Below are 25589 nucleotides of genomic sequence, written 5' to 3'. Positions count from 1 at the left end.
TCACCGAGGTGGGTCAGGAGTGATGGCAGGGGTGGAAGTAGACATGGAAAGTGGAACAAACCAAGGCTTTATCATCATGTGAAAAAAAACCATGAGAATGCACAGATGAAGTTTCAGGAGCCCTGGTCTGTTTCCAGGGCACACAAGGAGCCCCTTGACACCACACATGGTGACCAGAGCACAGCCTCCTGCATGAGGTTTCCGCCAGCCAGAGAGAGGCCCCGATGCTGGGCAGCCTCTACCAAATGAGGCCTCTCCTTGTGTGTTACAAGATCTCACAGAATAAAGGCTCCAGGCAGGGCCCCGATGCAAGCACACATTCAGACGTGTGCAGGGCACCTGCAGACAACAGGAACTGTTACGAAGCTCCAGGCAAACTGGGCAGGTGGCAGGTTAGTTACAGTATCAGCTTTGGAAGAGTCAGACTCAAGGTCACATACTCAAGGCAGCTATCTGCTGCCTCGTCAAGTGAACTAAGGGCCCTCAGCCTTGCTTTCCTTATCTGTGAATGGTAACTTAGCTCCAGGCTTGGCTGTCATTATTAATGAGATAATATATTTAAGCAGAGAGCTCAGGGTCTGTCATGCTGTCAGCTCAACCAGCACTGGCTGTTTCTGTCCAATGCGAGCTCTGGAGTTATACATTTTCTAGCAGTCCCATTAAAAAATCAAAGGCGGAGGAGTTCCCATTGCCGCTGGTGGTACAAACCCAACTAGTATCCATGAGGATGTGGGTTCAATCCCTGGCCTTGCTCAGAGGGTTAAGGATCCAGCATTGCCATGAGCTGTGGTGTAAAGGTCACAGCTGCAGCTCGGATCTGGTATTGTTGTGTCTGTGGTGTAGGCTGACAGCAGCAGCTCCGATTTAGCCTCTAGCCTGGGAACTTTCATATGCTGCAGGTGCTGCCCTAAAAAAAAAAGAAAAGAAAAAAATAACAAAAAATACAAAGGAGAAGATCATCCAAGATAGCAGAGTGGAAAGACCCTGAGCTCCTCTCATGAGCACACTGAAATCACATCTGTAGAACAACCACTGATGAAAAAGACCAGAACCTTCTAGAAAAGATCTTCTACAACTAAAGATATAAAGAAGGAACCACAATGAGACAGGTAGGAGGGGCAGCCTTGTAGAATAATCAAGTCTCATACCCTCTGGGTGGGTGACCCACAAACTGGAGAAGAATCATATTGCAGGAGTGAGAGATCTGAGACCCATGTTAGGGTCCCCAGCCTGGGAGTCCTGAACTGGGAATTTGAGTCCCCACAGCATTTGGCTTTCAGGGCCAATGGAGCTTAATTTTTGGGATCCCACAGGACTGGGGTAAACAGAGACTTTGCTCTTGAACAGCACACAGAAAATCCCACATGCACCAGGACCCAGTGCAAAAGTAGTAATTTGATAGGACCTTGGGCCAACCTACCTGCTAGTCTTTGAGAGTCTCCCAAAGAGGTGGGGGTGGCTAGGGCTCACCCTGGGGCTGTAGACACTGGGGGCAGATGTACTGGGGAACCTTCTATCCTGAGAACAGTGCTGCTGGCAGCTGCCATCTTGGCACATTACTGCCAAGACCTGGTTCCACCCAACAGCAGCAGAGCTGAGACACCTCAGGCCAAACAGCTAACTGGGTGGGGATATAGTCCCACCCAAGAGCAGACAGGCTTCCTAAAGACTTCCTGAGCCCACACCTGCCTCTAGACACACCCCTAGATGTGTCCCTGCCCACCAGAAGACCAAGACCCAGCTCCACCCACTAGTGGGTGGACATTAGCCCTGCCCTCCAGGAAGCCTGCATTAGTCTCTGGACCAGCCTCACCCATTAGGGGGCAGACACCAGATGCAAAAAAATTATAGTCCCACAGCCTACAGATGCAGCCCACCCACAGCAGGCTAGACTCTATGCTGGGATCAGCTGGGCCTTGTTCCTACCCACTAACAGGCCAACACAAGCTTCAGGACACCTCAGACTCTATACTCACCTGGGTCAAGACATCCCTTCCTCCAATGATTTGAAATGAGCTGTGGGGTCCCTGGGCCCTGCAGCCAGACTTCAGGACCCAGCTCTGCCTTCCAAAAATCTGGCACTAACCCCATGACCTGGCTTCACTTGCTAGTGTGTGAGCAACAGCCCCAGAGTCTTTGGGATGCTGACTCCACCCACCACCCCAGGGTCCCCTAGGATACCGTAACCAAACACCTCGTGACCAGGCTCCTCTAAAGGGCAACCAGCAGCATCTGCTCTAGGCAGGGGCTGGCAACCCATCAGCCTACCAGATAGCCAACATACTCAGACTCCAGAACAGAAGGAATCACACAGACCTCTTAGGGGGAACCCCCAGACCATATAGCTTGGATGGTGAGAGGGGAGGGCACTGCTGGGACACAAGAAGAGATGGCAGAGGAACATGTCACAGATGAAGGAACAAGATAAAACCCCAGAAGAAGAAATAAGTGAAGTAGAGACAGGCAATTTGCCCAAGAAAGAATTTAGAGTAATTATTGTAAAGATGATCAAAGAACTTGGGAGGAGAGTGGATGCACAGAGCAAGAAGTTAGACGTTTTTGACAAAGAGAAAATATAAATAACAACCAAACAGAGAATACAATAACTGAAATGAAAAATACACTAGAAGGAAACAATAGTAGATTAAATGATACAGAAGAACAGATAAGTGAGTTTGAAGACAGAGTAGTGGAAATCACTGCTGCTGAACAGAGAAAAAGAAAAAAAACAAAAGAAATGAGGAGACCTCTGGGACAGTATCAAGCATACCAATGTTTGCATTATAGAGGACCCAGAAAGAGAAGAGAAAAAGCATCTGAGAACATATTAGAAGACATAATAGCTGAAAACTTCCTTAACCTGAGAAAGGAAATAGTCACCCAAGTCCAGGAAGTACAGAAAGTCCCATACAAAATGAACTCAAAGAGGAATATACCAAGACACTTTGTAAATAACATGACAAAAATTAAAGAAAAAGAGACAACATTAAAAGTAGCAAGGGAAAAGCATATAACATACAAGGGAACTCCCATAAGGCTATCAGCTGATTTTTCAGCAGAAACTCTACAAGCTAGAAGGGAGTGGCAAGATATGTTTAAAATAATAAAAGGGGAAAACCTACAACCAAAAATACTCTACCCAGCAAAGCACTCTTTCAGATTTGAAGGAGAAATCAAAAGCTTCACAGACAAAAAAAAAATTTAAAGAATTTAGCATCACCAAACCAGATGTACAACAAATGCTAAAGGAACATCTCCAAGCAAAAAAAAAAAAAAAAAGCCACACCTAGAAATAAGAAAATTACAAAATGAAAAAGGCTCACCAGTAAAGGCAAACATACAGTAAAGGTATGAAATCATTCACTCATAAAGCTGGTAAGGAAGTTTAAAAACAAAAGCATTAAAATAACATATAAGCAGTTAAAGGATATACAAAACAATTAGATGTAAAAATGATATTAAAAACAGCAATCATGAGGGAGGAACATACAAAAGCAGGGTTTTTAAAATGCATATGAAGTTAAGATTTCAGCTACTTAAAACAATCATGTATTTTGTAGGCTATTATATATAAGCCCCCTGGTAACAGCAAACCAAAAATTTATAATAGATATACACACAAAAAAGAGAAAGGAATGTAAACATAACACTATAGATAATCATCAAATCACAAGAGAAAAGAAAAAGAAGAAAGGGTGGAAAACGTCTAAAAAAAAACCAAAACAGGAGTTCCCATTGTGGCTCAGTGGTAATGAACCTGACTAGTATCCATGAGGATGTGGATCCCTGGCCCCGCTCAGTGGGTTAAGGATCTGGCATTGTCATGAGCTGCAGTGCAGATCACAGACGTGACTCAGATCTGATGTTGCTGTGGCTGTGGTGTAGGCCTGCAGCTGCAGCTCTGATTCATCTCCTATCATCAAAAAGAACACAAATAACAAATATAGGCAAGAATGTGGAGAAAAGGGAACCCTTGTACACTGTTGGTGGGAATGTAAATTGGTGCAGCCACTGTGGAAACCAGTAAGGAAGCTCCTCAAAAACTAAAAATAGAACTACCCTATGACCTACCAATCCCACTCCTGGGCATCTATCTGAAAAAAAACAAAGACAGTTATTTGAAAAGATACATGCACACCTATGTTCACTGCAACACTATTTACAACAGCCAACACAAGGGAGCAACCTAAATGTCCATCAACAGATGAATGAATAAAAGATGAGGTACACATTTACAATGGAATACTACTCAATCTGTTCAGAAAGATAAAAGCTCAGGCTTCATGTCACCTCTCGAAGGTAAAACGAGTCTCTATTTGGAGAGCGTAGGGTACTGGGAAACCCCACATATCTGGGCACCAAATGGTGGTGTGACCTTGCATTTATTACTGAATTTCTCTGATTCTAAGTCTCCTCATTTGTAAAATAGGACAATTAATACCAACTCTGCAGAAATGTTGCAAAGATGACATAATGCATGTCAAAGTGCTTTGCAAAACAGGTATTTAAAAATAGCTGATATTGATAATAATAATAAATGAGGTATTTGTATTTGTTTCCATATCACTATAAAGGCTTGATTGAAAAAAAAAAAAGGTTCTAATAAAAAGGCAGTAGAAGGTAAAGGTCACTAAATGGACTTCCTTTTTGTGTCTGTGTAGGTACCAGCACACAAGTGGGATTCATTTTCACAGTCTCTGAAACCCCAAACGGTTTTATCAAATTCAGTTTTTCCTGGCTTCCTGAAAAATGAAGAGAAATTGATCTGAATGCCTCTCTGTAAGTGACCTTGAAAACTTTTTTTTAAAATAAACAACACAGAGTTCCCATCATGGCACAGTGGTTAACGAATCCTACTAGGAACCATGAGGTTGCGGGTTGGATCCCTGGCCTTGCTCAGTGCGTTAAGGATCCAGCGTTGCTGTGAGCTGTGGTGTAAGTCACAGATGCAGCTCAGATCCCACCTTGCTGTGACTCTGGCGTAATCTACAGCTCTGATTAGATCCCTAGCCTGGGAACCTCCATATGCCGCGGGAGCAGCCCTAGAAAAGGCAAAAAGACAAAAATAAAAAAATAAAAAAATAAAAATAAATAAAAATAAAATAAACGACACAGGCATTCATCCATAACAGAATATGTGTGTGGTGGCAGGGTATGTGTGTGTGCGTGTGTGTGTGTAATGTGTGCTTTTCCATGTCTGTGTGTGTATATGCTTTAAACCTAACATACAAGGAATTCCTCCTCATGGTCCCCAAAGGCCTTCTCAAACTACCTGGGACTCCTTGGGTCAGGAAGAAGAACTACATCTGAAAAATTAACTCACACTAAATAAGATTCATATTACAACTTTTTTCCTCTTAGCAGTATTTGTATTTTAAAAGGGAACTGCCCCCTCGAAAAGATAACTCAAAGAAAAATCTCTTAAAGTCTAGGACATGCAAACACCATTGAGAGGCTGACACCAGGACTTCTAGGCTGGTAGCAAAATCCTTTTGGTCTGTGACCAAAAGGGAATAGAAGTCATTCTCAAGTCCAGCTCCCTGGGTGATTTTTTCCTGCAGCTTAAGGTCAGTCTGGTTTCAAATAAGAGATCTGCTTTTGGCCTCAGGACTCCACAGTAATTGTGGTCTGGGCATGTTTGTGTGTATATATGTGTGTGTGTGTGTGTGTGTGTGTGTGTGTGAGAGAGAGAGAGAGAGAGAGAGAGACTTCAAGTTGATAAACTGCACTATTAGAATCTCAGTATCACCCAGGGTCCACCTGCCAGACTAGGCCTCAAGCCTGGCTTGCTTCTGGCTGGTGTGAAATGAGGAAACAAGCAAGGGGACATTCCACTTGCCAGCTCGCAGGAGAGGCGGGCTCCGCTTACCTTTCTTTGGCCTGGGTTGCACTGGCAAGGACTCCTTTTTTTCCATTGCTTCTTCTCTTTCTTTCCATCGGCGGACCTGCTCCTCCCTCATCTTGAAGAACAGGATCTGTTTCTGTTCTTCACTGAGCTCTGCCAGCAGATCAGGGTCTATGTACATCTTGGACAGTATCTGTTTCAGCATCTTTGCAGGGCTGGAGTCTTTTACACCCGTGACAGAAGCCCTTGAAAACAGCTTCCTGGGCTGACTCGACCTGAGCTGGCACTTGGAGGCACCTGCAGACCTTCCCAGAGACTCAAGGGGCCTGGACAGTAATTCAGCAAACTGGCTCTGGGTTCGCGGCACCAAGCATCCTGTCCAAAATGCTGTGCATGAACCTGCAAAAAGAGATAGCCAAAATGCAGGTAGTGTTAAAAGGTAGAGATGCAGGTCAAGGACAGGCTTGGGAATAATGCCTGGAGGAAATACAGTATTGCTTTTCATTTCAGGAGAAAGCTGAGGCAGGCTTTGTTTGTATAACCTGTATCTTGTAATTTCCAAAGATACTTTATCAAAAAAAAATCATAACTTTTTACAGTCAGTCTCAGGGAAACAAAAAAATTAACAGACGTTTGGCCTTCTCCCAACTGAGCAAACATACTATTACCTCAGAGCCCAACAAACCACCAAGTTCATGGCTAAGAACAGAGTTAAAGAGACAAAGGCACAGGAAGAAATTAAAAGGCTCTCTCCCAACAACTTATTTCAAAAGAAAATGCCATTTTTGAGATGTTGGAGAATGACCGACCCAAACCCAAACCAAGCCAGAGCTAGGCTCGAGAAAGGAAAAAGAATAAAAATTAGACCACAATGCAATTTCTCATTGCCTTTTAAAAGTAGCACTAAACAAACACCATTATGTACGTTCATCTTCACAAAAGGACAATGCAACATTCAGACAACTCGCTAGAATCAGGAGAACAGACCAGGTGCAGGAGAGAACATTCATGTACATTCTGGAAGGTCACCAGGTTTTAGGTGTACCTCTTCTTGATAACCTAATTTAGCCAGATTTAAATCTACAGACCAGATAAACTGGGGGAGTGACAAGGTGACTGGGTTCCTCACAAAGGGTCCTAGCTCTACAGTGAGTTTCTCAAAGGGTGGCGCCTTGGACCTGAACACACAGGGGTGTCAACTCCACTGCAATTTCATTCTACTTTATACATTTCTATTTGGTCTATTTAAAAAAAGCACCCTTCATATTTTTGTCATCAGAAGGAAATAATGCATAGATTTCCATTCTGGGGGAAAAAAGACCCTTATTTTGTTTCAATACAATGGGATACACACAAAAAAAATTTACTTCTTGCAACTTTTCAGGATCGCCTATGGTCTAAGAAATTGACTAATCTTTTTTTGCATACAATGCCTCCATAATCTCACCACGCCTTCTCAAATATCTTGTTTCTCCAAACTAAGTCCAAAGGCTCTTAAACTTCAGACCAGTCACTTAGCCACACCATGACTCCTCCCAGTTCCATCAACTGGTTATTCCCCAGCCAGACTAGGGTGCTCCTCCCACCCCCTGGGAGTTCCCTGCAGCTTCCTCTCCTCCTCCCCCTGCCTCCTCCTCTTTTCCTACCCTCCCCCCTCCCCCTTTTCCCTCCCCTGCCCCTTCTCTCCCTCCTCCTTTCCCCCTTCCTTTCCTCCCTGTCCCCCTTGCAAAGCTGTTTCTCCACTTACACAACTCTTTTGAGACAAGTGTGATCACCAGCCAAGGTACCCAGAGTGGTGTGCATACACAGCCTGTGGTTAGATTCATTAACCAGTCATTGTGTAGCAGGGACCTTAGCTGAGGCTACTAGGATTCCCGCTAACTGCATCCTATTGGATGCAGCATTCGAATACTGGATCTCAAAGAGAACACAATATTAAGAGAAAATTTAAAGGATGAAAGGTGCTGTCTGACTTTAACTCAGTCAGGTATGGCCATCCCTCCCAAGCTATCTTGCTAGCTTTGTGTTTTGCTTTGAGATGACCCACAAAGGCTATCACAGCCAGAGCTGATGTCCTGTGGTGGCTTCTTGACTTTGGGGTCTCACACCTTCTCCAGGGGTGGGATCAACTAAATCCACACTACGGAGAGGTTTCCAGAGGCCGAGCCCTGGTCTGTAGATGACAGAGCTGCAGAAAGAATGCAGTTCCTCTGCTCAGTTGACCCTGGTCCTCCCAGTCCAAGTGGTAAGAAACCAAAGTCAATGAGTCCTTGACATTCCGGTAAACGTCCTCATGCTGGCACATGCCTCTACCAGGGATGACTTTCACAGGAATAAAACACGTGGAGAAGGAGCTGCTCAGGGAAGCTGGAAACTTCTACTTTGTTCCCCATTTTGAACTGGGTGACAGCAACACCGACGGTGTGGGGAGAGCCTAAAAACTACAACTTGGCACGTGCCACCTTCACAGCGCCCCCTCCCTCCAGCACTGGTGACAAGCGCTGACTCCTGCTGGGCAGCCACCACCTTGAGCCCTGCACATGCAGTAACTTATGAACCTTCACCATAACCTTGGTGTTCAGTCCCTCCCTCTGCCCATTTCACAGAAGATGGAAAGGGGCGGCACTGGGCGGTTTGGCTCCACGTCACTGCAGGAGGATTTCTCCGTGAGCCCAGAATCAGAACATCATCAGGATGTGGTCCCACGGGTGAAGTTTCAGAATGAAAACCAGCAAATTCTAGAGGCAGCGGAAACGGTGAACCGAAGGTACATGAGGCAGGGTCCTTCTTGGGAGGCAGAAGCCTCATCTCTGTAACTGCAGGTGGGCTTTGGGGACGCTGGGCATTGAAAAGCCCTCACCCCGGAAAGATGGCGGGAAGTGACGTCATGTTGGCGCAGGCGCAGATACTGATGTCCAGTCAGTCACTGAATATTGAGCCTCCTCAGTCCCCCTCCTACCACCCCCGAGAGCAGCACTGGGGGCAGGGGGCAGAAGGATGGCAGGAAGGGACACAGTCAAGACCTCACAGCTGCGATTTTGTGCCGTTTTGCCTTTTGCAGCAAATAGATTTTTGACGTTAAAGAGGATCTTGAAGGAAAGACACTGGCCTCCCCGTGTCCTCAGGGGAAACTTGGGAACATAGTTTACAACCTTTCTGTGGGGGTGAGGCTGAATAATATGCATGCCACTCGGAGGCTGTGAACACCCACCAGTGTGAACGGAACTCCTTCCTCAAACCCAGCACAGGAAGCTCTTGGCTCACAGCTCTGCCTCTCCTGAGCTGTGGATCTTTGCGTTGTCACTTCCCTTCCTCGGACTCAGTCTCCTTGCCACGAAATGAGCCTGAACTTGAATCTTTGTCATCTTAGGAATACAACTACAATATAGTGCGGAGTTCCAGACGCAAGTGGGGCTGGGTCAGCGGAAACAGAAACAAGGAAATTAACCAACCAGGGGTTTCCCCCCGCTTTCCCTGACAATCAGTGCCGATACTGATTAAAACACAGGTAACTTTCCGTATCCAATTCATTGAGTGCTGCCCAGTTATTTAAGATCCAGTAGAAAGGAAAACTCAGCTAACTCTTTTCCTCCTGAGCAGCACTATTCTTAAAAGACAGAAATGACAACAAGCAAAGAGTCCACATCTGCTATTTTTTTTCCAAAAATTTCAAAGGGTCATGGCACCCATATTTCCCAGAGCCACTGTTTTATAAAACAGTAATTATATTTTTTTGGTATTTTTTAAAGCTGCACCTGCGGCATTTGGAAGTTGCCAGGCTAGGGGTCTAATCAGAGCTGCATCTGCAATCCATGCTGCTGCAGCAGCAATGCAGGATCCTCACTTAACCCACTGAGCAAGGCCAGGGATCCAACCCGCCTCCTTGTGGACACTATGTCAGGTTCTTAACCGCTGAGCCACAACAGGAACTCCAAGACGTATTTTGAATGACTCTGAGATCTTACTTTACCAGAGATACAGCCTAAATCATAAAAATATTGTAATATGGACAGTGTAACTTTAATGTTAAAAACATAGTTTGAATTCTAATTCTTTTTAAAAAGCCCTGTTTCCAGACTTTCCATGCTCTTACTCAACTTTACCTTGTTAATCTATCTGCAAAAGGGCTATTTTTGGGGATAAAACAAATTACCATGGGTGACAGCAGTTTGGTAAATTTGATAAATACATACCATTCTTCAGATATTTAAAAATCGCTGTACGTGAATTTCTCCAGAAATTCCTCTCACATGCCAAATCTGTACCTGGATAGGCCTTCACTCACTTATTCACTTAAAAATAATGATTGTATCCCAAGTCATTTCTATTAAACAGGCAATCAAACAAAGCCTTTTAGGAGGTGAGCAGACTCCAAGTTTAGAAAGAGAGGGAGGGGAGTTCACTTGCCTCTTCCAGTGACTCTTGGGGAAGGTAAGACAATTCTGAGCAAACCTGCACAGTTTTGCCCCTCTTCGCTGCCCCTCATGCCACCTCTGGGGAGCCCGCGTGAACCAGAGGGCGGGAGAGAGCAGGGAAAGGTCACGGCCAGGCCACCTTCGGCCACAGTCTGGTCCGCCTTCCGAGGGCGGCGCGCCCACCCTGGGCCCTGCGCGCCCACCCTGGGCCCCACCCCGCACCCTCAAAGGCAGAAAGCGCCCTCAGACCCGGCCTTTCCCTCCGCCCACGACCCCCACGGGCCACTGCCCGGCCTCCTGCACGCTCCCTCCCTGGCAGCCCCGCTCGCGCCCCTCGGGGACGCGGCCCGCCTGCAGCAGGAGCTTCCCGCGCGCCCCGCCGCCTCGCGTACCCCTCACCACGACCACCGGCCCGGCCCTCAGCGCCTCTGCTCTCCCGCCGGCGCAGCGACACCGGACACCCGACACCGGACACTCGCCCCGCCCCGCCCCGCCAGCACCTGACCCCCCTGGGCGGAGGAACGCGCCGCGCGCCAGCGGGACCAGAACCCCCGGGGACCATCCACCCCCGCCCGCCCGCTCGCCCGCCCGCTCGCCCGCACTCACTGGCTCCATCTGGCCCCTCCCGGCCCGCACCTGCCTGCGCGGGGCTGGGCCGCCTGATCGGGCGCCGAGGGAGGGGAAGGAGCAGCCGGCTGCACAGACACGCGGCCGCGACATGAGCCAAGCGCGTCCCCAGCCCGCCCGTCCGTTCGAACCTGCGGCCACCGGGGCTGGTCCCGCCGCGCGCGTCCTGCGGACAGTGGTGAGGTCCGCGGCCAGGCACCCAGGCTTCCTGGCAGGTGGGGCCTGAGCCGGCGGCGGGCGGGCCTTTCTTCGCTCCGCGGGCTGAACTTCTGTTCTGGCGCCTCTGGAGCTCACTTGTTGTTGTTGTTGTTGTTGCTGTTGACTTTGAGAAAATTACCAAACTCTTGGGCACTTGTCCGGAGGGGTGTGGCTTTGTAGGAGGACAGGACCAAAGAGGAGAACAGCTGGAAAGATGGAGACTGGAGACAGCGGGGAAGGGGAGAGAAAATGAAAGAAATCCAAAGAGAAGGGCAGAAAGAAAAGGAATGCTGAGAGCAGCGGCCAAGTCAGGTTGGGGTGGTTGCTGAAGGAGGGAGGAGCTGGCCGAGGAGGGAAAAGGAAATCTGGGAGGAAAGTTCAGTAGAAGCAGCGTGGAAACATTGGAGGGGGGCATGTTCCATCTAGAGGAAACGTTCAGAATGTGTGCAGCAAACAGCCTGCTTTGGTGACCCCAGGGTGCAGGTGTCAGGGAGAGAGGTTATAGATTGCAATGCGGTCCTCTTCCATGCAGCCTGCCTGACTTGCTCCTTCAGAAATGAAACCTTCCCATTTCTAGGCTTCCCATACTACAGAAGTTAGAGCCTTGGGGTAGAGGTCAGCCCTCCTGCCTAGCTATTTAAAGGCTATTCTGGAGATCCTATCTGGGGAGAATTCCTGGTTCAGTTTGGTTCCACTGCTTATTAAATGAATGGCCCCTTAGGGTCTTTCCAGCTGGAGTGTCATTTGCCCCTGGCTAGCTGCTGTGGCCAGCTCTGAAGGAAGCCTAACACTTCTTGCATGGAGCAGTGGAAGAACTGTAAAGTGAGCATTTAACACATCTGAGAACCATTTAATGAACACTTGCCAGGAGCCAGGCCAGTGGCGACACTGGGGGCCTGAAGGGAACAGATGGCCAGGGCCTGCGTTGCCATCCTCCCTGCAGCACTGCCTGCTACAGCAGCTCTATGTTTTATACCTCTTTGAAATCATAAACATCATGTAAGGACTAATCTACCCCAGGAAGGTTTGAATCCTACCCAACACCCAGACACACAATAGGTATGCAGGATGTGTTACAGTTCAAATGCTCCAAATGGTAAAATTGCTCCAAAAACCATCAAGGGGCTCTGTTATGTAATTACGAGGCCCTGAATTATTTTCCTGCCCTTTAGGCCGTGCTCTCAGTTGGAAACATTTCCCGACTCTGGCATCTGCAATGCGTTGTGGGGGGACTGTCGCCTTCACATGGCAGCAACACTCCTACAGAGAGTAGGTCTGGGCCACGGGCCCTTGGCAGGAGACAGGGGCTGAGCCTCTGCTTCCTGCTGGTCACTGGTCAGTCAGAGACACATAGGATGCGTGTCACCAGCATGCCTATCCAGGAGTTCCCGATGCCCACCCAGGGCAGAGTTCCAAGAAAAAAGCTAAATATCTATTTACTCTTTACTAACCTTTTAAATTAGTTATCTATTTGGTTTTTATTTTTCTTTTTTAGGGCTGTACCCACAGCATATGGAATTTCCCAAGCTAGGGGTTGAATCAGAGCTGCAGCTGCTGGCCTACACCACAACCACAGCAATGCCAGATCTGCGACCTACATCACAGCTTGAGGCAATGCCAGATACTTAACCCACTCAGTGAGGCCAGGGATTGAACCCGCATCCTCATGGACACTTTGTTGGGTTCTTAATCTACTGAGCCACAATGGGAACTCCTAGTCATCCTTTGTAATGATGGATACCATGAAACAGATCGCCTACATTTTAATGAACATATTCCCTGGCATTCCTTTTAAAATGTTGCTTAATATCTCTGCCACCAGGGTGACCATGTAAAGCCATATGGCCCAGTGTCAAGTAGAGGCCATCCCCCCCAGCTGTGAGACACAGTAGCCCCTTTGCTGCCAGGAAGCCTCAAAAGCCACTTTACACTTTTTATGGGTATTTATGTTCTACAGACAATGAAGTTACCTTCAGATTTTTTTCTTTATTAATGAAAATAGGATAAACACCAATAATGTTTTTCCTGTTGTTTTTTTATTATCAGTATCAGAAACCCCAAACACACTTTCAATTCCTAAAAAAGTAAGTTATACATTTGTCCCTCAGGGACTGTGCAGTAGATGTGAAAGAAAAAGACTAAGACATTTCAACTTTACTAAAAACTAAAATCTCAAAATAAATCTCAGTCAAGTCACCAATTATTATAAAACATATATTGAAGGGCTTCTATGTTTTCAGTTTTCTGCCAGCAGTTAGATTTGATCTTGAACTATTTTCATTCTTTTATGACTCTGTGCAAGCTTTTAATCTTCATAAATATCGAGATAAATTATTGGTCTTTACATTCATCTTTAATTCAAATGCAAAAAAATCAGAGTCTTATCTCTTCCTTGTTCCCGTTCAGCATCAGGTTGGTTTTGAAAAGCAATGTGGTCCTGCTGTACAGCACAGGGAACTGTATCCAGTCTCTGGGATAGAACATGAGGGAAGATAATATGAGAAAGGGAACGTATATATATGTATGACTGAGTATACAGTGTATATATATGTATGCACTTGCTGTACAGCAGAAATTGACTCAACACTGTAAATCAACTATACCCTAATGCAAAATAATTTTTTTAAAAAAGAATCAGGGAGTTCCCGACGTGGCGCAGTGGTTAACAAATCCCACTAGGAACCATGAGGTTGCAGGTTCGATCCCTGGCCTTGCTCAGTGGGTTAAGGATCTGGCGTTGCCGTGAGCTGTGGTGTAGGTTACAGACTCGGCTCAGATCCTGAGTCGAGTTGCTGTGGCTCTGGTGTAGGCCGGTGGCTACAGCTCCAATTAGACCCCTAGCCTGGGAATCTCCACATGCAGAAGGAGTGGCCCTAGAAAAGGCAAAAAGAAAAATTAAATAAATAAATAAAAAAGAATCAGATTGGTTTTTTTTTTGGCTGTTCCCATCCCACAGCAGTGACAATGCCAGATCCTTAACCCACTGAGCCACCAGGGAGCTCCCAGAATCAGGTTTTGATCTCCTAACTTCTCTCTTACATGTCGTCTTTGTCAAAAGCACACAAATTTATTTCAGTTTTAGAAGGTTTACTGCCAGTGAGCCCCGAAGTTGTTCTCAAGCACACGTTAAAATAACCTGAGGGAGAGTCAATGTTTGCCCCTTTGACCCTTCCCCAAGGGCTTCTTTGGATGAGGTTGGGCTGTAGCACAAACGTCAATGTTTCTTTAAAGCATCCAGGGGGGTCCTGATTTGTGGCCAAGGTCAAGAACCACTAAAACATGTGCAAACAAAGTTAACTGATTAAGGCAGATTTTGAAGGAGCCCTAACAGCAGCCCCTAGACTTTACTAAAATAAACACGAAGCTACACGTGCATCTTCTTGGTCACGGTCTGAAGTATGTCCCACAGCCTTATGTGGGGATGGATGCTCCGCCAGACCCAGCTTCTCATTTAATAGGGACAGAATTAAATGCAATACTGCCGCTCAGTGTTGCTGAGTTTTGCTTTCCTCTGGGTCACTGCTTCCTGGTGTGAAACCCAGATGTTCCCTGGGGTCTTTTAGTTGAGGACAGCCTTCGGTCTCTGGCCCAAAGACTCACTCCCACACACCACAGCCCCAGGCATTCTCAGGTCTTTCCCGGAGGAAGCTGTTAATTCTGCCCCCTAGGACTCCAGTAACCATCTTCCCCATTATATTCTGTTTGCCTGAAGACTTTTCTTTAACTGGAGAACATCTTTACCCTGGGGTAAAGTAAGACACTTTTGCCTCTAAACCTGTGTTTATGTTTAAATAAGAACCAGCTTGTGGCCTCAGGGGTGAGTGCCATAGTTTGAGTTTGAAACAGAGTTGGTTTTTATTGGCAAATCAGTATTTTAACGAAGGAAATATGCACAGCATCCAGTATGACGGAAGTCATGGCCAATAAAGAGAGATCAAGCTATCCACAAAAGGACAAACGAAGAGGGCAGACCCCCTCTGGGCAAAGGAGCCCATGTTCATAGGGATTATGCAACTACACTTGGAAGGCTCAAGGGGAGTGAACACAACATCTCTGCAGATCCTCCTTGAAAGGACTTAATGAAGGGTTCCCTCTTTGGTGCAACAGGATTGGTGCTCTCTCTGGAGTGCTGGGACACCAGTTTGATCCTCGGCCCTGCGCAGCAGGTTAAGGATCTGGCATGGCCCCAACATAGGTCACAAGTGAGGCTCGGATCTGATCCCTGGCCCAGGAACTCCATATGTTGTGGGCAGCCAAAAAAGAAAAAAAAAAAAAAAGATTTAGGAGTTCCCATTGTGGCGCAGTGGTTAACGAATCCGACTAGGACATGAGGTTGCGGGTTCAATCTCTGGCCTTGCTCAGTGGGTTAAGGATCCGGTGTTGCCGTGAGCTGTGGTGTAGGTTGCAGACGCGGCTTGGATCCTGCATTGCTGTGGCTCTGGTGTAGGCTGGTGGCTACAGCTCCAATTAGACCCCTAACCTGGGAACCTCCATATGCTGTGGGAGTGGCCCTGGGAAAGGCAAAAAGACAAAGTAAATAAATAAATAAATAAATTTAAAAAATGATTTAATGAGGATTTGTAGAGATGAGCATAGAGTGTTTAGGGGTAGAAGAAATTTGGACATTATCTGGATCTCATTTTTCAGTTGAAAAAAAAATGGGGGGAAAGCAAGGTTAACCCTTGCAGAGACTTAGTGGTGAAAACAGAGCTAAAACAAAGTTTCTACATGCCATCTATTTATAGAGCTACTATACTATATTGAAGTATTACCTTACTGAGTTCAAGAGTAAGGATGAAGGGACCCATCACCTGTGTTTCTTTTCCAACATGAGCACTGCTGTCTGTTGATCAAGAGGCAGATGGTGGCAGTTCAAGGCCTGCCCACCACGGGGCAAAACCACCCCCAGACTCTGCTGGCTTCACTCAACATGCTCACAGAAGGAGACTTGCGGGGGCCCCAAAACGCTTTCCAGCCCACTCTGGAGGTGCAGAGCTGAGGCTGTGACCCCCTTCAGTACAAGAAGCAGGTCTTGGAACCACCAATCAATTCCAAGTGTTTCCTCAGGTCAAATTCTGCCCAAAGGAGAAGGCATAAAGAGAAAGGAAAATGAGACAAAACAGAGGAATCAACACCAGAAGAAGAAAGAGAGCAGAGGTGGACATCCAGTGGTGATGCAGTGGAAACAAATCCAACTTGTATCCATGAGGACGCGGGTTGGATCCCTTACCTGACTCAGTGGGTTAAGGATCCGGCGTTGCCATGGGCTGCAGTGTAAGCCGCAGATGTGACTCAGATCCCGAGTTGGTGTGGCTGTGGTGTAGGCCAGCAGCTGTCACTCCGATTTGACCCTTAGCCAGGGTTCGGCCCTCAAAAGCAAAGAAAGAGAACAGAGGTAATATTTTTAAATGTCTACATGACTCAGCTGACTTCCTAAGTAAGCTTTGCTTCCCTTTGGTCTTCTCTTGGAGCCTCAAATCCACGTTCCTTCTTGGTAGGGAAGGGGTTCACACATGGCAGTGAGGGAGAACCCATCTGGAATTCAGAAATTACCTTGAGTCTCCAATGGAAAAGAAGGAATTTCTGGTCAGTATTGGGCTTGAAAGCATTTTGTGTGTGTGTGTGTTTTGCTTTGTAGCATATGGAAACTCCCAGGCTAGGGGTCGAGTCGGAGCTGCAGCTGCCGGCCTATGCCACAGCCTCAGCTCCTCGGGATCTGAGCTGTGTCTGTGACCTACACCACAGCTTGCAGCAGTACCAGATTCTTAACCCACTGAGCCAGGCCAGGGATCGAACCCATGTCTTCATGGATACTAATTGGGTTTGTTACCAACAGGAATTCCTGAAAGCATGAATTTTATTGTTAGTTTTGCTAGGTGGTGAGCAGCCCTCCTAAACTGGCTGAAGAAAACATCTAATCAAATGCCTGGAAACAAAAGAGGCTCAGATCCTACTGTTTTTTAAAAAATAATATTTCCTAAGTAGACTCAAGGAAGTAATATATGTCACTGCAGGGAAGACACTTAATGGTCAGATTGCAATAGTTTCCCATCCTCTGAGCATACTCTAAATGAGCCTGACACTATGTATCTGTACAGATCAACATGGCAAAGCCCTTGCAAGCAGAGATTTCATTCTGTTCTCACAGCATGTTTGGTGAGACAGGCCTTTGGATGGTAATTGACAAATGAGAGCACTTGGGACCAGGGCACTTCCATGGTTAGCCTGGTCTACACAGAAGTTTGGGTGGTAGTTGACCAGGCCTGGGACTTGGTCTGCCCAGCCAGCCCAAGGCCCCTTTCCCTACCTGACTGCCTCTGGCACCCTGTCATTCCCTCTGGGTGTGTAGGGTGGCTGGAGCTTTATCCCCTTATATTTGCACCCCCAGGGCCCAGCCCAGGGCATAAAATAAAGCAGATACTTAGTGCAGGTTCATTGAAGAGTGGAATGAATCTAAACTTGGGCTTGCTCTGGGAGAACCAGCACCTCCCTGAGTAGTCTGGGTAAGCTTATTTTTGGAAATTAAGGTTAAGAAGTTTTTGTTGTTGGGAGTTCCAATCGTGGCACAGTGGAAACGAATCCCACTAGGAACCATGAGCTTTCAGGTTCGATTCCCTGGCCTCGCTCAGTGGGTTAAGAATCCAGTGTCTCCATGAACTGTGGTGTAGGTGGAAGACGAGGCTTGGATCCTGCGTTGCTGTGGCTGTGGCATAGACGGGCAGCTACAGCTCTGATTAAACCCCCAGCCTGGGAACTTCCACATGCCACAGATGTGTCCCTAAACAGGACAAAAAGCAAACAAACAAAAAAAGAGGTTTTTTTTGTTGTTGTTTCTTTTTAGGGCCACTCCAGGGCCGTATGGAAGTTCCTGGGCTAGAGGCTGAATCGGAGCTGCACCTGAGGCCTATACCACAGCCACACTGGATCTAAGCTGGATCTATGACCCACACTGCAGCTCACGGCAACACCGGATCCTTAACCCACTGATCAAGGTCAGGTATTAAACCCAAATCCTCATGGAGACTACGCTGGGTTCTTAACTTGCAGAGCCACAATCGGATCTCCTGATTAAGCAGTTTTGTAGCCTATGAACATATCAATATGTTTTAAGGAGTTTTCTTTTTCTTTTCTTTTCTTTTCTCTCATTTTTTTTTTTTTTTAAGGGCTGCTCCCTGGCAGATGGAAGTTCCCAGGATAGGGGTCAAATCGGAGCTGCAGCTGCCGGCCTACACTGCAGCCACAGCACCGCTGGATCCAAGCCTCGTCTTCAACCTACCCCACAGCTCATGGAGACGCCGATCCCCGACCCACTGAGTGAGGAAAGGGGTCAAATCTGCATCCTCACGGTTGCTAGTCATATTATGTTTCCACTGAGCCACAACGGGAACTCCCCAAGGAGTTTTCTTAACCTCAGGAATGGCTCATGGAACTTGAATGTTCTGACTTGAGCTGCTGTTCTGTATGAAGGAAAAGGATAATCTCATGGGGATTATTATTATCCGGCCCCAGAATCCTATGCCTTATTTGGATGTTCCCTTGATGTTCTATCAGTTTTCCAACTATTATTCATTATGTGCCATGAGGGAAGACTTTTAAGCCTGCCATGTGAATGACACAGATATGAGTAGCTATTGTTTTGAAATACGGAGCATTTCTAGAACTCTGACCCAGGAGGATTGTCATTCCCATGGCTGGTCTTGAAATTTTAGGACTGTACCATCTGGAAGGATTATTCAACTGTTTCATTGCTCCGGGTTCTCCAGCTGGATGATAAATCATTGGCTCTTGTGCATCTTATGTGTTTTATGTCCCCTTCATGCCTTGTGGAGGACTGACTCCCAAAGAATGCAGATGCCTTGATGGATCTAACTGTGGTCTGCAAACACTCGCGAGAGAAGTTTGCTTAGTTTTCATCTTGACCTCCATTAGGTGACTTCCGTGCCTTGGCTTAACCAGAGATATGACCTCATGCATAAATGTTTATGTTTTACCTTTAGATATTACTTTCTTTAGTTGATAGTTTTTACTTTGGGAGATTCAGTTTTTCATACATGCTTGTTCATTTAACTGTAAAGTGTCTTATAATCCTCATGTGTAAGCAAAACATGTAATAAAGGAACATACACACACACACACAAATTTTCATCTTGACCCAATTTAAGATTGTAGTTGGAATGGAATTTTGTTTTATTAAGCTCCTCATGGTCCTTTCCTTAATTGTGGCTCATTGGGTTAAGGACGTTGTTTCCCTGAGGACGTGGGTTCCATCTCTGGCCTCACTCAGTGGGTTAACAATCCAGCGTTGCCACAAGTTATTGTGTAAATTGCTGTTGCAGCTCAGATCCTGTGTTGCTGTGGCTGTGGTGTAAGCCGGCAGCTGCAGCTCCAATTAGATGCCTGGCCTGGGAACTTCCATATGCCGAGGGTGTGGCTGTAAAAAAAAAAAGAAAGAAAGAAAAAAGGTGTTTTTTTTGCTTTTTTTTTGAAGGGCTCTGCACACAGCATATGGAAGTTCGGAGGCTAAGGGTGGAATCAGAGCTAGAGCTGCCGGCCCACGCCACAGCCACAGAAATTCGGGATCTAAGCTGAATCTGCCACAGCTCGAAGCAAAGCCAGATCCCTGACACACTGAGGAGGCCAGGGATTGAACCCACATCCTCATGGATACGAGTCAGATTTGTTTCCACTGTGCCATAAGGGGAATTCCAGTAAGAAAGAAAATTTCAATTCTCTGGTCTGATCTTTCCAGCTTGTATCAGTTATCTCTTGCTGCATAGCAAACACCCAAAACTTAGTGACATTTGCTGTCCCCCCCACCCCACCCCCCAGGCTCTGTGGATCTGTGCAAGGGAAATTCTGTGGGTCTTGCCAGGCCTCGCTCATTCGAGGGACCGTGGGCAGGCTGGGACCCAGGCCTCAGCCCACGTGTGGCCTTTCACTCTCACGGGGTCTAAATGGGTTTCTCCACAGGCAGCTGCAGCCACATATCCAGTGTCTTATAGCACATGTGCTGGTGTCCTATTGGCTGAGGCAGACTGCAAGGCCAAGTCCAGAGTCAACATAGGAGGGGCTCCATGGTGCACAGATCCTGGGAGGTGTGACTCACTGGGACCATTACCATAGCGATGAGCCACACAGCCCAGCACAGAACTCTCCAGACACTGATTGCACACCCAGGAAGCACAGGGTGTATGGGAACTTCCTCCCCAGGTCCTGATGGCTTGTTTCTGCAAATGTCTGATGCGAGTGTCTCCCAGGTTAAACCATTGTGGTGACATTTCCATGAGGATCTTTTCTTCCTTCCTCCCTCTCTTCCTTCCTTCCTTTTTTTCTTTCTTTCCTCCTTCCTTCTTTGCTTCCCTCCTCCCTCCCATCCTTTCAAGATGGGCAGTGACTTACCCATGTGAATTTAGGGAGCATTAAAGACTAGAATTCCTTTCTAAAAAACTGAAGTATAGCTGATTTACAATGTTGTGTTAATTTCTGCCATACAGCAGAGTGATTCAGTCATACCTATAGAAACATTCTTTTTTTTTTTTTTGTCTTTTTGCCTTTTCTAGGGCTGCACACATGGCATATGGAGGTTCCCAGGCTAGGGGTCCAATTGGAGCTGTAGTTGCTGGCCTACACCAGAGCCACAGCAACGCGGGATCCGAGCTGCATCTGCAACCTACACCAGAGCTCATGGCAACACCAGATCCTTAACCCACTGAGCAAGGCCAGGGACTGAACCCGCAACCTCATGATTCCTAGTCGGATTCGTTAACCACTGAGCCATGACGGGAACTCCCCAAACATTCTTTTTTATGTTATTTTCCATTATGGTTTATTACAGGATATTGAATACAGTTCTCTTTCTATACAGTGGGACCTTATTTAATGTCCACCTTATATATTCTAGTTTGCATCTCTTAACCCCAAACTCCCAGTCAATCCCTCCCCTTTGGCAACCGCAAGTCTGTTTTCAATGTCTGTGAGCCTGTGTCTGTTCTGCAGATAGATTCGTTTGTGTTTTATTTTAGATTCTACATATAAGTGATATCATATGGTATTTGAAAGATGAGACTTCAGATTTCAGGTTAATGATCTTTGCATAAACAAACCTCAATCTAGTGATCTTTGCATAAACAACCGCCCTCCCTTTCCAGCCCCTGAGAAGGTGTGGTCTCCAGTTTAATTTACTTTAACATTTGAGGACTTCTTGTCTAAAGTTTATGTGGTTTTCAGTGTGTATGATTCATTTATTTGCTATTTCCTCCACTTTTCCGTGCTATAAAACCCCCTGTTATTATGTCACAATTTCTCATTAATTTCATTTTTACCACGTTTAACATTAACTAGAGAGACACTACAGAGGAATGTCCCCAAACTCAGTTCCCTCCCAAGTTTATCATTAACTTTGAATTCCCTTGCTCTTGCTGGTATTCTGACCATGAGACCCTATGGTTCAATAGCTGATCACCTTGGGTTGTTTTTCAGAAAAGAGGTGATATTCCACATCAAATAACCTCAGCTTATAACTAAGAATTCAAAGCACATTTCTTATTGGCTTTATTTTTCATTAAGCCTGAGGGTTTAATGTAACGAACCACAGAGTGCCAAACAGGACGTTGGGTCCTTCTCTTGAGTCCCAGTCTCCCAGTCTGTCCCCTTGGCATGCAGGGTAAGGGGGCATCTCTGGGAGGCACAGCAGCTCAGCTTGTGCTTCCAGACTCAAACCAGAAGCTCACTTGGTACCAGGCCAGGTTCCTGAGTAACTCACCTAGTCTTGGTTCTATGTATAAGGTTCAAGTCACATGCAAACAAAGCCAAACCTCTGTTCCCTTCCCTGGGAGGGCAGGTGCCAGTTCCATGAGGTGCCGTCACCTGTGGGTGGCTCTGGGCTTGGTCACCATCCCCGTTATCATCATTTACATTTTTCTCCTCACTTGTCAGCAACCAGCACATTTTTATTCAGGCACAAGTACCCGTGAAAAGAAGGGAGAGGGGAAGAGGTGTGTCCAGAAAATGATGTCAGGGTCTTTCTTTCGGCTCATTTTCATGCTGTTGGAAGGAAAGGTTAGACAGGTCCACCACATTCTCCTTGGTCAGGTTGTCTTTGGAAATTTTCGTTTGAATCTGAGCACTGTCTTTTAGTGGGATGTCGGTCAGAACAAGGGAGGAATGAGTAAGTGAAATTTGGTTACAGGAATTGGGGGTGATTAGCCTGGGGGTGTGGGAACATCTGTTTTTTTAATTTTTTTGTTTTTTTGTCTTTTTTAGAGCTGCACTGTGGCATGTAGACGTTCCCATGCTAGGGGTCAAATTGGAGCTGCAGCTGTGAGCCTACGCCACAGCCACAGTAACTCGGGATCCAAGCAGTGTCTGCGACCTACACCACAGCTCACGGCAACAATGGATCCTTAACCCACTGAGCGAAGCCAGGGATCAAGCCTGCATCCTCATGGATATTAGTTAGGTTCATTACCACTGAGCCACGACAGGAACTCAGGAACATCTTCCACTACCTGAAGCAGTCGTATGTACTAGAGATTCCTTGGACAAAATTAGGATGCTGAAACTTTGGGCTCAATTATGGCCCATGACATCTCACCTCTCCTTGTAATCATCCTTTAGCAAATGAAAGCCATCAGGAAACTTACCACCACCTCACCCCGTCCTGGTCCATCCTCTTATTTATTGCTACACTGGGTTGCATAAAGCTGTGTCTCCTTTCTAAATGCATTTACCTGGGAGTTCCCATTGTGGCTCAGTGGTACCCAACCAGACTAGTATCCATGAGGATGCGGGTTTGATCCCTGGCCTCGCTCAGTGAGTTAAGGATATGTCGTTGCCATGAGCTGTGGTGTAGGTCTCAGACGTGGCTTGGATCCTGTGTTGCTGAGGCTGGTGGCTGTAGCTCCAATTCAACCCCTAGCCTGGGAGCTTCCATATGTCATGGGTGCAGCCCTAAAAAAAAGCAAAAAGCAAAACAAATAAATAAATATGTTCACCCACCCTTGCTCTTTCTGGTCTCTTATGTTTCTTGCAGTAAAGCTCGGTCCACAGTGTCAGATGATTATGATGAGCTGTCCCACTTCATCCATCTCATGACGGTCACCCACTCAGCTTCCGAGCACTGCCATTCATTCACAGACTCTGAGACCCGATGCAGGGTCTTCCTCTCCATTGCCATTTCATGCCCGTTTTTGTTGAGGGTCTCATGGTCTCTTTCTGAATTTCTAACTGGTGTCCTTTCTTCCCATCCATCTCATCATTTCCAAATCCCTCCTCTCCATCACGTCATCTCCAAATCCCTCCTCTTTACTGCCACCAAAAAAGAACATATTAACCAACCGTGCTATTTCATCCCAAAGCCCATCACTGAGGGGCAAGCACGCTGCCCCCAGGGGACTTTCTGCCTCTCCAACTTCACCTCTTATTCTATGTATCTCACACATGGAGCTTCAGCTGCACTATCGACTTAGCTTGTCTTTTGTATTTGGCTTCTCCGTCTTTGTACATACCATCTTTTCTTACCTGGCATGGTCTTTCCTTTCTCCTTTCTCCACTGCCACCTCACCTCCTCCAAACTGCTGTCTAACTTCTCCTCCTCTTTTCAGCCTCAGCACAGGCATCAGTTCTTCCACAAAGCCCTTAGGACTTTTTGCCCCTTGGCATGCTCACATAATTCCTGTAATGCACTCCTCGAAACACTTGCTCAATCTGTTTTTTTGTTTGTTTGTTTGTTTTGTTTTTTTTTGGGGGGGGGACTGCACCCACATATGGATGTTCCCAGGCTAGGAGTTGAATTTGAGCTATAGCTGCTGGCCTATGCCTTAGCCACAGCAACACCGCTTGAGCAGCATCTGTGACCTACACCATAGCTCAGATGGTTAACCCACTGATTGAGGCCAAGGATGGGACCTGCGACCTCACGGATACTAGTTGGGTTCATCTTCACTGAGCCACAATGGGAGCTTCTCAGTCGATCTTTTATACCATCGAGGTATATTAGGTCTTCTTTTCCTATAAGGCGGTAACTTTCTGTATGGAAAAATAAGTCTCATTTCTTGTTGTAACCTCAAAACCTGGTAGATATTTCATTTATGTCTGAGAAATTAATGAAAGAACAGATCACCTTTACAAACCCTGGAGTCAGGTTTTGGTGCCAAGGTGCTAAACTTCTCATTGTCCTCTCTCACCACCCAGATGGTGTGTGAAAAATGGCTCTACTATTTAACAATCAGTGATTAAGACTGCTGAGGCTCCCTAAACACATGTCTAAAGTTCCTTGAAAAGCTAAGTTTACACCGTTGCCCCATCAGGCAGCATGAAGACTACCCTTTTGCTAAAATTATGAAGCAACCACAACACTGATCCCTGGGCTAGGTGGATAATCAGAGCATGTCCAAGGCTGGAAGGCAAAATAAGAAGGAAGGCTGTGCCAAGTGAGAGCCAAACATCCAATGTGTTGCAACCTTTGGGCTGAAATTAGAGCAGGGGAGAGTTAAAAATTCAGTCGTTAAATTATTACAGCCTATAAATTGTACAACATAAAGAAGACGATAAGGAGTTCCCTGGTGGTCCAGTAATTAAGGAGCTGATGTCACAGCTGTGACTAGAGTCTTTGCTGTGGCATGGGTTAAATGTAATGAAAGGCATTTGCAATCAATTTCCAAGTTCCGACAAATATTTTGTACATATTTAGATTAAAGAATAGATAAGGAAGTTTGGAAGATGCAAACAGTCTGGTTTTTCCAGCCCAAGACAGGATTTATCCAGTTGTCATTCTGTCTCTTTTTCTTTTCATAAATCAGGCACCTAAGGGTTTAGAGGTCAAGTGTGGAATGATTCAAGACTAGAAATTCTGGTTGTTTCAGTAGGACTAGAGCTGCGTTCCTATAATTGCGTTGCTTTTTTTTTCCATTCTTAAAGATAAATCTGACATCCAAAGGCAGGCCAGTCACATTTTGGACTGATGTGTCAGATAATCATGTATCGGTGATAGATGAGAGTTTGCTAGAGCCTCACCAAGAACAAGGGTCTGGGGAGCTCCTGCTGTGGTACAGCAGGATCAGTGGTATCTTGGGAGCACTGTCACGTGGGTGGGATCCCAGGCCCAGCACAGCAGATTAAGGATCCAGCATTGCTGCAGCTATGGCTTAGGTCCACATTTGTGGCTTGGATCTTGTCCCGGGCCCAGGAACTCCATATGCCACAGAACGGCCAAAAAAAAAAAAAAAAAAGACCATCAAGAGTCCAGGAGGTTCTAAAGGTCATTCCGGGGTTGCCCATGGCGGCGGTGTTAGAGGAACTTCAAAACTGCCATCTTCCCAAGTCAAATGATGTCAGAGCCAGGTCCCACCACACACCTTAGCATGAGGCTGGTGGGGCAGGAGGCTTTAGAGACTGGACCCCCGGGTGGGTCTCCAGCACTTGGGGAACCTTCCCAAATCCCAAATGACCCTATCTACAGAATAGGAACAGACTCATGGACATAGAGAACAGACCTGTGGTTGCCA

At 46.5% G+C, this 25589-nt stretch overlaps 1 protein-coding gene across 7 annotated transcripts in view; it reads right to left on the bottom strand.

Moving 5' to 3' along the window:
• SH2D4A (SH2 domain containing 4A) overlaps positions 1-11510 on the bottom strand; it is a 79067-nt gene extending 67557 nt beyond the window's left edge. For 2 of the 7 annotated variants that reach the window (XM_047771733.1, XM_047771739.1), the window contains exons 1-2: positions 11019-11510; positions 5870-6244 (exon numbers count right to left, since the gene is read on the bottom strand). In XM_047771733.1, the coding sequence (XP_047627689.1) occupies positions 5870-6050 (181 nt within the window). In that variant the 5' untranslated portion in view covers positions 6051-6244; positions 11019-11510. The other 5 variants (XM_047771735.1, XM_047771737.1, XM_047771734.1 and 2 more) reach the window with 5 other exon arrangements.
• Between the last annotated feature and the right edge of the window lie 14079 nt (positions 11511-25589).

Source organism: Phacochoerus africanus, chromosome 3 (assembly GCF_016906955.1).
Source record: "Phacochoerus africanus isolate WHEZ1 chromosome 3, ROS_Pafr_v1, whole genome shotgun sequence".
Classification (NCBI taxonomy): domain Eukaryota; kingdom Metazoa; phylum Chordata; class Mammalia; order Artiodactyla; family Suidae; genus Phacochoerus; species Phacochoerus africanus.
This window is presented reverse-complemented; position numbering and strand designations above follow the sequence as displayed.